The sequence below is a fragment of the Mauremys mutica genome, chromosome 3 (assembly GCF_020497125.1).
Source record: "Mauremys mutica isolate MM-2020 ecotype Southern chromosome 3, ASM2049712v1, whole genome shotgun sequence".
Taxonomy (NCBI): Eukaryota; Metazoa; Chordata; order Testudines; family Geoemydidae; genus Mauremys; species Mauremys mutica.
This window is the reverse complement of record NC_059074.1, coordinates 16,393,643-16,411,281: the sequence shown is the minus strand read 5'-3', so window position 1 is coordinate 16,411,281 and position 17,639 is coordinate 16,393,643. Positions and strand designations below refer to the sequence as shown.

Genomic DNA, 17,639 nt, shown 5'->3' with positions numbered 1-17,639 from the left:
AATTTTCATCTCTAATGATAGAGCATGACATGCACACAGTAGCTGTTAGGCTTCCAAGAGGGTGTTTGAGGAGGTTGGCTAGTGTGCACTCAGAACTCCTGGAACTGTGTGTTTATAGGTCTAAATTTTCAAAAGTAAAGAATGATTTTGGGTGCCCAACTTGAGATACCTTAAGCAGCCTGATTTTCTGAAAGTGTCGAGCATCCGCTTTCTGAAAATCAGACCCCTTAGTGATTTGGCACCAAAAATCACCTGTCACTTTTGAAAATTTAGGCCAGCGTCAATAGAATTTTTATCACTGCACTATAATAAATCTGTAGAGGGCCCAAATTAGCAGCTGCTCATGTTGATGATTCCTTAAAGTCAATGAGATTTTCCATGCATTGAACTGCTGCAAAATCAAAGATTCTGGATATATTTAGTAAATATTACATATTAACTAAATAATATATGTACTTTCTCTCTACGTACACACAATGTATGTTCTATAATGATCCCTATTCTGTAAAACAACATTTTGTATACATTTTAATCATTGTTAATGTACTTCTTTTTCCTCCCTTAGAAAAAGCTTAGAAGGCTGCTCAAATATATGTTCTTCCGAGACTACAAATCTAAAATTGTCAAAGGCATTGAAGAAGACGATCTCCTTGAAGGTAGAAAAACTTGGAGATAATTTTGCCTTTTTAAGGAAATAATCAAATTGTGCACTGTATATCCCAACAGAAAATTATATACCCTCATCTAAATAGTTTTTGACACTCAAAATATTGGCTTATTTGGCACAATCCATTTAACCTTTTGCTTTTCCATTCAGTTTACTTCATAAAAGTTCAGTATTTCCATTCACCATCCAAATGATAAGTGGGACTGTTTAATGTCAGAACTGTGTTGAACTAAGAAACTGGTGCTGATTAAAAGGCTAATTGATTTCAGTATGTGTAATTTAAATGTGGCAGCTACAGTGTGCAAGGGAGAGGTACATGTCTTTGAAATTCATTTGAATGGACATTTGTTAATTTATTATCAAGGGGTTTTGACATATTTTATGAAGCAACCATAATCTAAAGTCACTTAATACTGATATATGACCAGAACTTTCTTCCTGTGTTATTTGAAGTTTTAAGGAACCAATGTATAACTTAAAGAATTGGAAACACTTTTCCTTCTCCATTTCATAAGCAAGTCACAGAATTTATAACAAATGGGCATAACTTTTAATCTAAGTAGATTTTGGTTTTATCTTGGGCCGGATCTTCAGTTAGTAAATATCCATTTAACTCCACTGAAGTCAGGGAAGCTATGCTGATTTACACTAGCTGAAGAGCTGACCTCTCATTTGCAGATAGTAAGGTTAGACCTTATCAGAGGTAAATCTTTCTTGCTTTTAACAGATACTTGAAGAAGGAGTCTCTTTCTGTTTTACACTTTGGCAAAACTTTTGTAACTTATCATGCCAATAAAGTCTCACTAAGTTGAACTAAATTGATTTGAATTAAGTAGTAAATTACAGTTTTCATATCTAAATCTTCTCTAAGTCAGAAGCTTTTGAAAATGCCACTAAAAAGTAAGCATTCCTCTGAAAATTAAGAGTCAAATTGTCAAATGCGGCTTTACAGTTGCAGCCATGAATTCTAAGCACACTGTATTTACACTTGCAGTGTCCGTTGTGCAAAATGCACATGCAAATATAGTGCTGGAACTATAGAAGCCCCATTTGAAAATTTGACTCTCCTTTTTTGTGGTCTCATCTACTGAACTTGCTGAATTTTCAGTTTATATCAAAATGAGGTTCCCAGCCTTCATATAGACAGGACATCCTGTGCCAGGATTTCTTCATGGGCTACTTAGCAACTGGCTTGTTGTCTTCCTTCCCCTTTTTCTGGTTTGTTTCTTTACTCTTGGTAAATAGGCTGTGTCTCCAACTATCTCCCTAATTGACAGTGGGATGAAACAGGCTGTCTGTGGAGCCACTCCTGCTCTAATGCCAACAGTTTAGTTAACTCTTTACCCTAAGGTCTTCTGGAGTTTGGCTGAGGGGTGACCTATCTTATCTCCTGTCTTAGCAGCAAAGTTGCATTTTGAGGTTTGTGTGATGATTGCTTTTACGACATAAGGTCATTAAGATTGACTGACTGCCATGTATGGGTTTGGGAAGGAGTTTTCTCCCCTATGTTACATTGGCTGAGTGTATGCATGCACATGAGAGAGGAGTCACCTCCCCTGGAAGATTCTGTGCAGATCGGTTGGTAACAAGCAAGGGTTTACAAGTGTTTGCTTACGAGTGGCAGGGCAGGGGGCATATCAGTTATGGTTGGGCCTAGGGCGATTTTGGCTCAGGTGATTAGCTGGTAGTGCCCTATTTGATATAGTTTACTTTCATAGTGCACTCTGGTTATGAAAGGCTGTGATGTTAGTAATTAACATTGCAGTTGGTAAGTCGTTATCAAGGTCTCATTTTCCAAATTCTGGCGTGTTTGGAGTCAGAAGGAGCTAAAGATGGTGTGAGGATATAAGTAAAAGCAGGCCCTCACAACTGTGTACAGGTACAGCGCCTCCCATGAGCAAAAATATTCTTTTCCAAAAGAGGGTTTAAACTTAGTGACTAGAACATTTAGAATATATTTGTCATCAGAATGGGAAGCACTGTGTTGTTCAAACAGGTCCTCACTTTTAATGTTTTTATTGAAGTAGGCCTTGCAGATGTAAAGAGTCACAGATGAACCAAAATAACAGACTTGTTTTTAATTTTGTTCACCTTTCTATAGACAAATTCAACAGTAGCAGTGTCAACAAACGTCAGAAATTGGCTCAAGACTTTCTCAACTCTATTGATCAGACTGGGGAGCTCTTGGCTATGTTTGAAGATGATGAGATTGATGATGTTAAACAAGAGCGGATGGAGGTAATTTTTGTCCTTTTCCCTACTAGGGTGATCAGATGCCCTGATTTTATAGGGACAGTCCCGATTTTGGGGTCTTTTTCTTATATAGGTTCCTATTACCCCCCCAATGCCTGTTCTGATTTTTCACATTTGCTGTGTGGTCACCCTATTCCCCACTCACATTGAATTCCAGAATAGAAAGGAAATGTGCAATAGATTTCATACATCATGTTGTTCTGATTTTTTTTTCTCGCCACTTTTCAAATCATTGATGCCTTTCTAGGTAGATGGTGTAAATAGAATCTTATTTCCATATTTCTTCCACGAAGGAAATGTTTCTTGTTATCCTACCTATTCATGCTGAGAGGTAAGGGGATGGACTAGATGTAGTCATAGATCTTTCAATCCATCTCAGCTCTGTTTCCCTTGGATAGACAGCAAATTCTATTTCAAAATATTGCGGTTAGGATAGTGCCAGTTGTGAGGAAGTCTTTCTGATTACTCCTTTTCTTTAAAAACATTTCCCCATATAATATATAATCAGCTTCCTTTTTCCATGTTAGCGTAGCTTAGAAATACAGTGGAAAATGTTCTGCTCCCACACCACACAGTCTTGAGCTTACCCTTCTCTCTTTAAGATCTGCTTCCTTTTCTACATCTACATTTAAAGTCTGTCTTCATTATTATTTCAGAGCTCTGCCCTGAATGTCTTTACTTTGTATTATTTATAAGAGCTCTAAAGCATCTTGTTTGCTTTTTAAAAAGAAGTTACATATTTTCAGTGGTAGAGAGGTGGTAGGGTTTTTTTTGGTTGTTCTCTTCTTTGTGGTGAGCTGTCTGACATATTTAGTCATATTTGACGACTATGCCTTCTTGGTTCTTCTATCTGCTGGTGGATTTCCTAAGAAGCCTGGATAAGAAATAATGTGACTTTCATCCTGTGCTAGAATAGTGGTTTTCAGTCTTTCTTGTACTGGGACCTCCCATTCCAATTAGGCAGAATCTTGCCAGGATCTCCCTCCATTTAGTAATATGGGGAGGGCTGGGTGGTTGTGATCCCCAGGTTGAGAAACCATGCCATAGAGCAATGGTTTCCAGCCTCTGTAGCAGGAATGGCAATTCAGACAAGTCATTTAGGATCTTCTCTCCCCACCACTCAAACCTGCATTTTAAGTTCCTTGGAGGAAGGACATTTCCTTTGGTTGGTTCTGTACAGCACCATGCGTGCTTTTGGCTCAGTATACAAGTGGTAAGTAGTAATGATGTTCGTCCATCATTGTCGATGAAGACCTCAACAACTCATTCGTTCGATGACCGGACTCTGTGCGTCCGAAGATGACTGATCATGATATGATATGATGTCGAGACTTGTGCGTGAATTGGATTAAAGTGAGGGAGAGTTGTGCGACGACAACCTCACTCTCTCTTCCCAGTTCCTATCTAAATCCAGTGGCAGGACATGAGTCGAGACGGCTGGAGATAGGGCAGGGTGCAGTGGATGACCAGGACGCCTATGTGTCTTGTCGTGCTCTTGAGCTTTCCACAACGCTTGCTGTCACCGCCTTCCTGACCGTTGAACCAGGTTTCCTCAGTCAGCCGGATCCAGCCTTCGCATGCAATGGGTAGACAGGCCCTAACTCACCGAGGGTCTCAGACTCATCGGCTACCCTCACCTGGTTTAGCCCGCCAGTCGAGACGGTTTCCGCGGTGTGGCCGCTGTCGCATGCTGACAGCTACTTGGAGCCACACGTGAGAGCTGAGTGTCAAGTGGGGACCAAAGTGGATGAGCTACTCCTAGGAGTACGACTGCTCCCCTATCAGAGGTACTACCCCTCCCTGACAACCCCATCCACCCCTAAGTAGTAATACTATATTAATGAGAGAGCAACTGTTCTGGGCCCTGGCCCACAACTGTTTGCTGCTTTACATTTACTTGTGCCAGTACAACCAACTTTTTAGTCAGCTAAACTGTAGGAGTTGCTTGAAAAGTGTGAAGACACTTATCCTCTGACTTTCTAGATAATTCTTTTCTATCAGCCTGCTGGGGAATCTGCTCACATGCCATAGGCTAAGCTTTAGCGTGACTTCATTTACCCGTTTTCCCCCCTCATAAAAGTTCAGTTCATGAGTCATAGGGATTGCAATTAAATTCATAATAAGATTGATTCTCCTCTGACGCAGGTTTTACAGTGGTCTACTTCCATTCGTTTCAGTGAATTGACTCGTGAGTTGCAGCAGTGTGAGAATAGAGCCACCATGCCCTATAACTTTTACAGTACATTCACACTGATTGAAACACCATGAAATGTGTAGTCAGTGTTTAAATATCCTGTACAGTTGGTAACAGAACCAGAAATCTAGTTTGTGATGCATGTTACTTAAAAGCACTCAAAATTTTGCCCCCCTCCACACTATTTTTTAATTTTGTTTTTTGGAGTGGATAGGGAGAAATAAGCAATTGCAGGAAATGTATTCCATTCCTAAAAAGAAGAGTTAGTATGTTAAGTAGTCTAGTGTATCACATTTTCTGTGTGCAGTAGATTATGATTAACCCATGCTAAATTTTGGAGGCAGTCCAACAGACATACATACTTTCAAAACTTTAACAACCTTCTTTAAGGAATTAGTGTCCTTAAATCGTGAACTGTGATCTAAAGGCAGTGTTCCTTTTAGGTATCAATTACCTCAGAAATGTGTGGTTATCTTGGTTTGGACAACTGCAAATGGTTTCAGTTCCACTTTGCCCAGGGCCAAAAACATGCTAAGTTGTCCAGAGTAGATGATAAACATATATTTCTGATGTCATTATGGGCTAAACAGGATATGATTGTTTAGTGGTATGGTTTCACTTATGATACCGAAAGCAAATATTGTCTATGCTTTATTTCTTTAAAAAACATTTGATAAAATTATAGCTGAAACTACATGAAATGTATTCCTCTTCTACGATGTCCATCACATATTTCCATCACTGAAGATCAAGGAAAGCTCCAACCCACTTTCAAACACTAATGAAGTAGAACAAGTAGCTTTTCAGCATTGATTGAAAAATATCAGCTAACTCTGTTGATTACATAGAAGGGGCATTCTATGATCAGAATATCTTGCAGCTAGAGACATTTTTCTGTATCATTAATCTGACACAAGCATACTACCTCTAGCAATGATAGGAATCAAAAAGGTGCAAGAGAAAGCTGAATAATCTTAAAATTCAGGGCTTAAAAGTAATTGAGAGTAGAAGAATCATTCTTGATTCAGTTAAGTACATGATTATATTGCAATTGTGTTATATATTGCAGTCAGTGTATCAGTATAAGAAAGTATCAAAAACAGCAATAAATAGTTGCAGCAGTAGTCAACTGCCTTGTCAATAAAAGCTGGATTAGAGATTCTGTATCACTGAATCATTAAACCTCAGTCTCCCAAGCTAACAGTAAACAATCCATGTTATGCTACTCAGAGTAACAAAACTGTAGATGGGATAAAATATTCCACCTCATAGACATAACTTGACTATAGACAGTAGAAAGTGGAACTGTCAGGAGCATAGAAATTGCCTGTTTCTGATTTGATAGGTTACAGTTTCTCAAGAGTAAACTACAACTGTGGTAGTCTGTTGGGAAACCATGTTTGATTTATGGATTGCAGCCTCCTGTCTTTAAAGTGCAATAGAATAATCAGCATTGGCATCACTCTGTGATTGAATTTTCCTTCTGCTGCCTCTAGTGTACCATAGAATCCATGAGCACAATGAAACATTACAAATAGATTGCAAGTTTGCTTTCCTCTGTGTCTTAAAAGTTGTACTTGAAAAGAGAAAACTGGATAGAAATAGAATTAGTGTATGACCTGGCTTGGCCAAAAGGGTAAGCTGGCATGTGCTGGTCTAAGTTCTTTGCATTTGTCTTCTAATTTACTGATCGGAGTGTGTGCATGTGAATGTGCTGGTACTTTGAACTTTTCAAGTGCTCTGTTTTCATAAATATTAGATTGGCCACTTACTTCACTCTCCTATGGATGACAGCCTTTCAGATTTTGAGATGTGCTGGAGGAGCTTCAGGCTGCTGTGGTAGTGGTCTTCGATTACATGCCTTGTAGAGGCAAGAACACTCTCTCTCTCTCTCTCTCTCTCTCTCTGGTTGGTGCCACCATATGCCACCTAATATATAAGAAGATATTAATTCCTGCGAGTTGGACCCTTTAAAAAAACAACTTAGCAGCAGTGCCACTTTAAGCAGGGGTGGCTCCAGGCCCCAGCACGCCAAGCGCGTGCTTGGGGCGTCATGCCGCGGGGGGCGACTCCGGTGGCCCTCCCGCAGGCGTGCCTGCGGAGGGTCCGCTGGTCCCACGGCTTCGGTGGAGCATCCACAGGCACGCCTGCGGGAGGGCCACCGGAGCCGCGGGACCAGCGGACCCTCCACAGGCACGCCTGCGGGAGGTCCACCGGAGCTGCGGGACCGGCAGAGCGCCCCCCGTGGCGTGCCGCCGTGCTTGGGGCGGCGAAATGGCTAGAGCCGCTCCTGACTTTAAGATTACAAAATCAAGCTCTCAAAGGTTAGGAAATGCACTGTTAAAGTTAAGAAGAGGAACACTCTACTGTCACGAAATACAGAGTGAAAGTAGATTTGCTCTTATATTTGGGGCAGACTCCTTTCTAAGCTCAGGTAAACTACAATGTTCTGGTTCGCTGCCCTGCACAATCTCAGCCCCACCATGAGTTAGAACAACCAACCTGTGCCAGCTGGTAACAGTCCCCAAGAGACCATCCACTAATGAGTACTGCTGAACTACAGTCATGCCTCTTGTGGCCCAGCCTTTATCTCTGACCAAAAGGTGTGGTGGCAAAGAAGCAACCTATGCTGGCTTTATGTCTGCTGAGGCTTCCCCCATGCCAGGGGAATTCACAGCTGGATAGATAATGGTTTATATGTGGGCCCTCTGCACCTCCTCAGTGGTGGAAATGGCCTGGATCAGTGAAAAGAATCTGGTTTCCAATCTTAGTACATGGTGCATAAATACAGTTTACTCCATAGTCTTTATATGTACTTTGTTTATCTGACACACACTGCGTAAACCACAGCACTTATAAAATGCTAAATAAGTATCTGGCTACAAAAACTGTATACTGCATCACAATGTGAAGTAAGGATGCCGGTGGTCTTTTCTGACTTCTGAATGCTTAATTGTGCGAATACAGGACGTTTTCAAAAGTGTCTAAAGGGTTTAGGAGCACAAGACCCATTGAAAGTCAGTGGGACTTGTGCTCTAAAGTCCCTTAGCTGCTTTTGAGAATACCCGCACAAAGTTCTCCCAATGTTGTTTTTCACATAAAAATTTGTCAATTACTGCTCTATGCTGATAAAAATCAGAAACAAATATTTTAAGTCAGAACTCTTGTTTATTTTCAGCTAAAGTAATTACAAAAAAGACTTGTTTTAAATGTACTTTAGTGTAGAAGGTTTCTTTTCCTTTCTAAAAAAGTCATTTGCCATCATTTGTTTTATAATGGTGCTATCTCCCCCACAGGGAAAAAGCCTTCCCATCAGAAAGCTGAACTGACATGCAAAGGAATGCAAACAGCATCACACTGTGAATGCTGTATTTCAGTTGTTGTTCCCTTAGGATTAAAAGGAACACCATTCATCTGCCACTCTGTCTGCTAGTTTAGGGATATATTTCCAACACTCAGATTTTATATAGCAATAATTCAGCAGGAATAGCCACCATAATGCTTTCATAGTACATTGCATTTTTGAATAAACAGTGGAGGAAAAATAACTTCAATAGAAGAATACAGTACCTTTAGAAAGTAGGCTTGAAGCCAAGAAAAAGTTAAAGCTTGGTTACATTTGGAAAAGGGTAGGCAAAATGTGTGGCTTGTTAGAAGATATTGTCCTATAAAATTACACACAAGACACATTTAAAAACGAAGTAGGCCAATATACCACCTGTTCTAAGATCCCTAGATTCATATTCAGTTTAGACCCGATTCTCTCTATACACTCCCAATGGAGCTAATGGAAATACTTGCATTGATTGAAAAGCCTATAGTGAGCCGTGCATAGTTCACGGAAAAGAAACTGGTTTCAAAATAGAGTAAACTGCAAGGAATTCTTCTTTAATCTCCCAGCAGGAAGAGAGCTGTGTGTGGAACGTATAGGACTTGTTCATTTCTTGTGTGTTCTGTAGAAACAGTGAGTGTGGAGTTTCAGAAAGGTTTAGTGGTGCCCAAATACCTTGTTCATGATACTCATGTAAAGAACCAGCACAAATTGCTGCCCCTAGGTGAGGTGCACCAGGCTGGGGGCTGGGAACTGGAAGTAAGAGCAGACCGCCTGTCTCTTCTGTGCTCTCAATGACTCCCCCCTGGAGGAGGAAGCCATCTGGTTAAAATGCAGAGGGAACAACCTGACCATAAGGGGGAGAGAGGAGTAGATTGGGATAAGTAGTGGGACTGGGACTGGAGGAAGGGATGGAAACTGCTACTGGGAGCTGGAGGGGCAGGACTAGAATGGATCAGGCAAGGAGACCGCCTGAGAACTGTGGGAAAGAGAGGGATTGGCTGGACAAGGAGACTGGGAGCTGGTGTGCAGAGGGTGGCATTGGGAGCCAGTGAAGGAAACGAGAGATGGGGAGGTGGAGAGCAAGGTGATTTGGGGGGAGCTGGGGAGAAGGGGGCAAGACAGAGACTGGATGAACAAAGACTGGGATTAGGAACCAGTGGGTGGGGCAGCAAGAGGAGAGACAGATCTGACAAGGAGCTGGAGTGTGCGGGAGAACCTGGACTTGCAGGGAAAAGAGATTGGGACAAGGAGCCAGAGAGAGGGCGTTGGGGGAGACTGAAATTGGATGAGGAGCTTGGGGATGGAGCCTGGAACTGAAAGCTGGTGGGGTGGAAAAGGAGAGATGGATTGGACAAGGAGCCAGGAGGGGAGGAACTGGCTCAGCAAGAAGACAGGGACTGGATGTTGGGAATCCAGCGAGCCTAGAGGGAGAGACTAGGACTGGTTGGGAAAGGAGAATGGTGCTGGGACACGGAACCAGGCATGCGAAGAGACAGGATGGAACAGAGATATGTCAAAAGAGTTTGTTTCCACCAGCGCACACTCCCATCCAGAGCCTGAAATGGAACCCGGGATTCCTGAGTCTCACCGCTCCTCTGGGTGTCAAGTATCAGAGGGGTAGCCGTGTTAGTCTGGTTCTGTAGAAGCAGCAAAGAATCCTGTGGCACCTTATAGACTAACAGATGTTTTTGCAGCATGAGCTTTCGTGGGTGAATACCCACTTCTTCGGATGCAAAGACCACGAAAGCTCATGCTGCAAAAACATCTGTTAGTCTATAAGGTGCCACAGGATTCTTTGCTGCTACCGCTCCTCTGCTGTCCGCAAATATCTGTGAAACCCTTGGCAAAGTTTTTCATCCCCTTCTAATGCTGGTTCACATACAAAATTCAACCTGCTCCTACTATCAGTTTCTTGCTAGCTAAGGTCTGTGTGGTGAATATAAAGGTTGCAATGCTACTGACTGCCCATGTGGGTGTCAATATGATGCCACCTTATGGAATTGTTTTCCAGTTTATATTTTCTTAAAACCTAGAAAATTACACCCAAAACGGTATATTAAAAGAACATTATTAAGGTCACAAAGTCAAGCACTCAAGAGTTAGGAAATATCAGAATTAATGTTCCTTAAACAGCCTTCTTTTGCATGTGCATTATGATGCTATTTTTTCCACAAGACCCTTGTCTCATTATGTGCATAAGATGGACCTGCTCTGGGAATGAATCAGGATTGTGTAGTGAAGGAGACTGTTGCCTGTAGGCCCCTGCTTCATTTGTTGTGGAAGTTGGAAGTTGCAGAGCCAGCGTGTGCCCATCATGATGACTTTGGTCATAAACTGCATGGGATATGGTGGATCATAGAATTATAGAATATCAGGTTTGAAAGGGACCTCAGCAGGTCATTTAGTCCAACCCCCTGCTCAAAGCAGGACCAATCCCTAACTAAATCATATAGCTGTCATAGAGGCCATGAGATCCTAGAATACTGTTCGGTGTTGCTGCAGGTGAGGGGCAAGAGTGCTGTCGTATTAGGATGATATCATTGACTACATTTATGTAAGGGAGAGCACTAACCCAATATCCTCAGTTCCTTCTCCGTAGCCCACACACACAGCCTTGAAGTTCAAAGGATTCCAAGGGAGAGGAGAAGACAGATGGATAGTGTGAGAGTTAAACAGAACTACCTCTGTCTGCAATCTAGTTAGCCTCTCTTCTTATAATTAGTTTCTTAGGTGTACTCTTAATTTAGTTAGAGTAGTTGGAGCTGCTTGCTTCAGATTATCCAAAAGGCTCTGTCAGATCCCAAACCCCGTACAGAATTCAAAAGGTTTGAGTCCTGCTCAGCCCTCTTTCCATAGACTGCTGCATGTTTGGTGCCTAGTGTGCCTGGGAAAGGTTCACATATGTCCTAGAGAACAATTTGCTATGCTTTCACCCCTCGCATGAGAAAGGACAGACAGCTTAGCTTGGAGGCACGTTTGACTTCCTTGAGCCTCCAAGTAGACCATCTTAGTGCTCCTTCAAAAGTTTCAAGATCTGGCTTCTGTAAAGCAATCCGAGATGCACCCTGCCACTCCAGCTTTGATACTTTTGGACACCTGAGAAACGGCTGCTCAATTTAATTTCGCACTGGGACCTTTCACTTCTGTCTTCACACTCTCTTCAGGGATCCCTCTTGTGAGAAACTTCTATGAGAGAAAGAAGTTCTCTCCTACAAAAAGTTCCTCTACAATACCAAGTAACAGGATTTTACTCAAGATAGTTCCCAGTACTTAGGAAGTCTAAAGGTCTTAGACCCATCCTGAACCCCAGACACCTCAACACGTGAACAAATACTTTCAAGTTCATGATGCTAACACTAGGGGATATTAGCCTGTCCCTGTCCAAGGTAAAAGGAGTGCAGGTGTCAATCTAAAGAGTGTATAATCCCATCCACCTCAAGTATCTTTGGTTTTATGGGGGAACAAATAATTTCCTCAATTTCAGTCTGTCCACTGCACCAAGGATCTTCACAAAATGATTCTTGGTAGTCTCAGCACATCTCATATCTCAGACACAAGGATATGTGCGTTTATCCCTATCTAGGTGACTGACTCCTAAGGGCCAGCTCTCAACAGGATCTCGCCTCCAAAGTTCAATACATATGTGACTTCCTGCAGGCACTTGGGTTGCTGATCAACTGGGAGAACTCCTTACAGCTCACTCAAAGGATCACCTTTATCAGAGTTGTCCTTAGACTCCACTCAAGCCAGAAGAGAGATTCCTAAAGATAAGAGACTCCCTGATAACTCTCAGGGATCAACCAATGCAGACAACAATTCTTCCTATGATTCCAAAGTTTTATGGCCTCTTCTACCTATGTTATACCTTTTGCTCATCTGCAAATGATGAGGCCTCTACAACACCGAGTAATGTCTATGTACACAATCAGAAAAGGAAGCTAATCATATCCCCCAAACTGCTTCAACAGCTTTGCTGGTGGGAGATCAGAGACAACATACTGCAAGGGGTGTCGTTCATTCCTGCATCCCCTACTGTTAAACCCATCACAGATGCCTCGGTTGGGGTTCTCATTGTCAGGACCTCTGTGTGCATGACCTCTGGAACACCTGGAATTCCATCTCCACCTCAGTGTTCTGGAACTCAGGTCTATAAGATGTGTTCCAAAGGCCTTCCACCTGTCCATACAACACTGTGTAGTACGGGTGCTCATAGACAATACTGTGGCCATATACTATATTAGCAAAGAGTGGGGAGCAGGCTCCCAGGCTCTCTCCACAGCAGCAGGCAAATGGTGGCTCTGGTATACTCACCATCACATTCACCTGCTAGAAGTAGTCAACACAAGAGGAGAACATACAGATGCACTCAGCAGGATGTCTTACAACCAACAAAAATGGTCTTTAAATTGGTCAGTGGTATCCTCACTATTTCTCATTTTCATATCTAGCAAGTACTGGCAAACGTTCATAGCTGATATGGGCATTGACATGTGTACACTGAATATGGGTTGATTTGTATACATTTCCAGCCCTGTACTATATGTTTAAAATTATGTGGATTGCAGGTAGTTTGTGATCTGAGAAAACACTGCTCAGACTTCTAGGATAGGAAGTAAAGAAGACTTATGTGTACCTTTGATACTAAAAAGGAAGTGAGATAGGCAGATTGTAACTAACTCATGCTGGAATTTGGCCAGGATACTTGGGATAATTTTCTCATTCTTCTGAAAAGTCTCATTGGATATTTAATTATCACAGGGTTACCAGGACCTAAGTTTTATATGTCTTCAGCAGCACAAAGCCCTTTTACACTATGCTGGGGCACTGAATCAGGGCTGACTCAGAAGGAGGAGTGCTATATATTTAATCATCAGTACTGTATCTCCAGGACATAGGGATTCCTTGGAGGTCCCATTCAAGTTCTGATTTATACAGACACTGCTCAGATAGTGAGATCAGATGATATGACAAACGGCATGGTTTCTTTTTAAGGGATTTAGGCAATAACCATGCACATTTCTCATCACAATAGATTTTTAGATTTAGTGGCCATTAACAATAATGAAACTGTACTTATTTGAAAAAACAACAAGGAGTCCTTGTGGCACCTTAGAGACTAACAAATTTATTTGGGCATAAATTTGTTAGTCTCTAAGGTGCCACAAGGACTCCTTGTTGTTTTTGCTAATACAGACTAACACGGCTACCACTCTGAAACCTGTACTTATTTGAGTTTCTTTTAAACCAAGAATCACGCAACACTTTACAAATATTAAATAATCAGCCTTTTAATGTAGATAATTATTGCTTAACGTGTTTAACATTTGAGTAAACTGAGCCACAAAGAGGCTAAATCAGTTGCTCAAGGAGCTGGGAGTAGAATCCATGAGTACTGACTCCCAAGCTATGCCTTTGCTGCTACATACGGTATGTTTTTTACATTCAGATTGTCTACTTGAGCTAGTTGTCTCAGTATAAAGTCCTAGTGGAAACAAGATACAGGTAGTTTTTAACCTCATTGCAGGTAGTCAGGTCAACACTATAACCGCCTCCCCCAATTTGGGATTTACCTCAACTAGCTATATCAAGGTAATGACTACAGTACCTTACCTCCACTAGGATTTTACATCAAAATAGCTATCTTGGGTTAACTGTCTCCAAGTGAAAACACACTTGTGTTTGCAGTGAAGACATAGCCTCGGTCCTGTGCTATCACCATTAGAAATAATTTGCTATGAACTTGGGAGATTGTTTTCAGTCTAAAAAATGGGGGGCCCGGGTTTATTTTTACTTCTAGAAAAGAGCCTCTAACTCCAACCTGTGAAATTATTGACTTGAGGAATATGATGTTGACCCCTTCTATATAGATTGTTTCTTGCTCTTATAATTTTCTTGGCAGTCTGGAATCAATATGGTCGGTACCACATTTGAGTCGTAGCTAGTTATTCTTTTTAATTCTAAAAATGATTTCATTACAAGCTATGACATGAATTGTGAATGTGAAATCATGTTAATATCAAAAACATATGAAGATGCATGCTGTAGTATATTCTAACGGTTCTTAAAGTTAGCATCTTTCTAAAATATTCTTTTGAATGGCATATTTAAAGGGCAAAAATGAAAGCTCCTTGGCAGTTCAGTTAAATGCTGTTGAAACATTGCCTTTGGATCTTAGAAAGGAATCATTAAATTTGGATGTTCATCTGATCAAACAAAAGAAGGATGAGTAGATTTTGTCAGTGGGCTGGATTTTATTTCCCAAGGCTAACAGCCATCTCCAGGACTTTGTCAGACCTTCTAACAATTTTTTTCTGCCATTGTCAGATGGTATTATTTAAAACCGGTTCATCCACTTGTGTGGGATTCATATCCTATAACATACAGCAACTGTGACAAGAAGACTCTTATGCTGGAGATGTTATTCAAAGCCCTGTTGATTCTCTCAGGCTGCAGACATCTGCCGGAAAAAATTGTACTACATACAGCATCTGGTGTTAGGTCCCATCTCCTCAGGAAGACCAAATCAAACGATTTAGAAAAAGGGACACACACACACTACATCCGCTTGGAAAAAATGTATATCATTAAAAAAATGTATATCAGAGATGTTTTAGCTGTCAACTCATATCAGAAGCTAATTGTTTTATATCTGATAATTATAATAGTATCGTCAGATATACTGAAGTCAGGCAGTTTGCCTTACATGTAACCACACACATACAAAATGAAAGTGTTAGTTGCACAATCTTTCCCTGTGCATACTAAGACCGGAGAGCTGTTTTCCAGTTACTGAACTGAAGTAAAATTCTCAGGGAGATGATATAACAATCGACTTGATAATCTTGATATCTTTAATTTTTTTTTAAGTTAACGGGGTACACTTTTGATTGACAACTCCAAATATGACCTTCAAAGAGTCATGAAAAACTCAGAAACCCTAAGCATGCAGTAGCAGTCATCACTACAGAGTCAACATTTACTAACAGTTACAATAGTATATCATATAAGATATTGCAATTGTTCAGATAACATAACGTGGTAACTGTGGCCATTCACTTTGAATGGTGACTACTATAAGATTATTAATTCTTTGCAACCAAGGCTCAAAATATTATCATTAAAGTTGTTGTTCTGTACAGGCTAAATACAATATGCCCAGGATTCTGAATTTCAAATTCACCTATATTGAAAGCACAGGAAAATATCCTGGACGTTTTGATAGATTCTATAGGGTTTTTTTTATCTGTCCACAAAGAGAGAATATAAATATTGCATGCACACACTCACACTTTATTAATGTTTTATGCATATGGTACATGTCTGGAGATGTGGCATATGTAGTTTAATCACCCTAAAGTATCTGGAATACAACAACTGTTAGTGCAACATAAAGGTTGAAAATATCAAGCTATAGAAAGGTAGGAATTGATTGGTGAAACTGAACTTTCAAAACTGTCCCTTTATATTTATGCCTTGAAATATCATCTCTTTGTACATTGTTTTAAATTGCTAGTGTCAATAGAGCTGTAGTTTCCTCAGTGATAAAGTCTGTGGAGCTCTGCTGATTTACTCCTGCTGAAGATCTCACCTATGATCGTTAGAATTTGCGTAATATTTACATCTCAATAAGATTTGCAGATGTTCGAACAAATTCTTTCTAAGTATGTTTTTAAATTATGTATGTCCAAAATGTATGGCAAAAGTGTTATTTTTAATATTATTTTAGTTTTACACACACAGTTCAGAAATGGGTGCACAAATTTTGTTACATATTTTCCCAAACTTCTCTTAGGAGCTGAGAAAAAGCATGGAAAAATCTCTTATGGAAATGAAATTGTTTCAGAAAATTATGAGTAATTGAGACTAATGGAGGCTTATAATGGATATTGAACTTCATCCTTACAGCTTCTGCTAGCATGGATGAATGGCTCTGTGTGTGTGTGTGTGTGTGTGTGTATATATATATATATATATACAGTGTGTCAGCTTCCCATACACATTGGGAAGCTGAATTTTCAAATATGGAAACAGGACATCCAGATCCTGATTTTGGACACTCAAACCCATGCCTTGGTGACTAAGAGCCCACTTAAGTGTGCAAAATATGCAGATTTGGGGTGTCTTGTTGAAACAGCCCTATTTATAAATTAGGTCCATGGTATGCAGTATGGCTGAGATCTGTAGGCGACTTTGAAAGTCTCAGTCCATATATATATTTACATTTTGATTCAGAATTAGAAAGCCTTAAAGTAAGTGTGTATGTTAAACATCTAAAGCCACATGACATCTGTAAAACTTAGCTGGGTGCATGGCCGGCCAGCGTTAACTGATTATATCTACATTTGTAACATTATGATTCTCAAGGGCTGGATCCTTGGAAAGTTGCACATATTCGTTATCAGTTTAAATCATCACTATAAAACTGCCTTTGTTTTGGAAATATAAACAAAGACTTGACAGTTAAAGAGGATGAAGACACTGACCATGGGGAAAATAAATGGAATTATAACAAAGGGAGTAAAAATACTGATTTCAGCTAAACATTACTTTTATGTAGTGTCCTTTAATAAAAGAAATCCTTTAAACTATTTTAATAAAAATGTTTTTTCTAATTTGTTGCTTTAAATACTATACTACTTAAACAAATATTTAAGCTTTTCTGCATACTTGACATGAATGTAATTCTACCTGCCTGCCAAGTATGTCAAAACCCCAAATCCACTTGCATTTGCCAGGGTAAATGTTTATTTTGTTTTCCCACATAATGTGCTCTTTAAAGTGTCACCAGCATAGCAAATCTGATTGCTTTTTAATAGAGACATGGTGGTTTTTTTGCTTTCATTAGGAAACAGGATAAACTATCAGTAAAGCTTATGCTAATGAATCCAAATACAGTAGATGCTCTTTGCTCTCCCTTCCCCCAATCCCAGGAAATATACCCTTCAAAACTATTGTACTAGTATTTTATTTTTATAAATACATAAAGCGTAAGTATTAGTATGGTTATTTACAGCATCACAAAGTAAGGACCCAGTTCTGAGAAGTGTTTAGGCCCTGCTCCTTCCATTGAAGTCAATGGAAGTTATGGATGCTCACACCACGCTCCAAAAATCTAAATATTCTATGTACCAGGAAATGGTAGAAATGATTTAAGACCTGATTTACCGGAGATGCATTTTTAGGGAAATCTG

At 40.3% G+C, this 17,639-nt stretch overlaps 1 protein-coding gene across 9 annotated transcripts in view; it reads left to right on the top strand.

Moving 5' to 3' along the window:
• SUPT3H (SPT3 homolog, SAGA and STAGA complex component) overlaps window positions 1-17,639 on the top strand; it is a 455,041-nt gene that overhangs the window by 335,581 nt on the left and 101,821 nt on the right. For all 9 annotated transcript variants that reach the window (XM_045009237.1, XM_045009238.1, XM_045009239.1 and 6 more), the window contains 2 exons: window positions 566-656; window positions 2,769-2,905. In XM_045009237.1, the coding sequence (XP_044865172.1) occupies window positions 566-656; window positions 2,769-2,905 (228 nt within the window). The remainder of the gene's footprint in view (window positions 1-565; window positions 657-2,768; window positions 2,906-17,639) is intronic.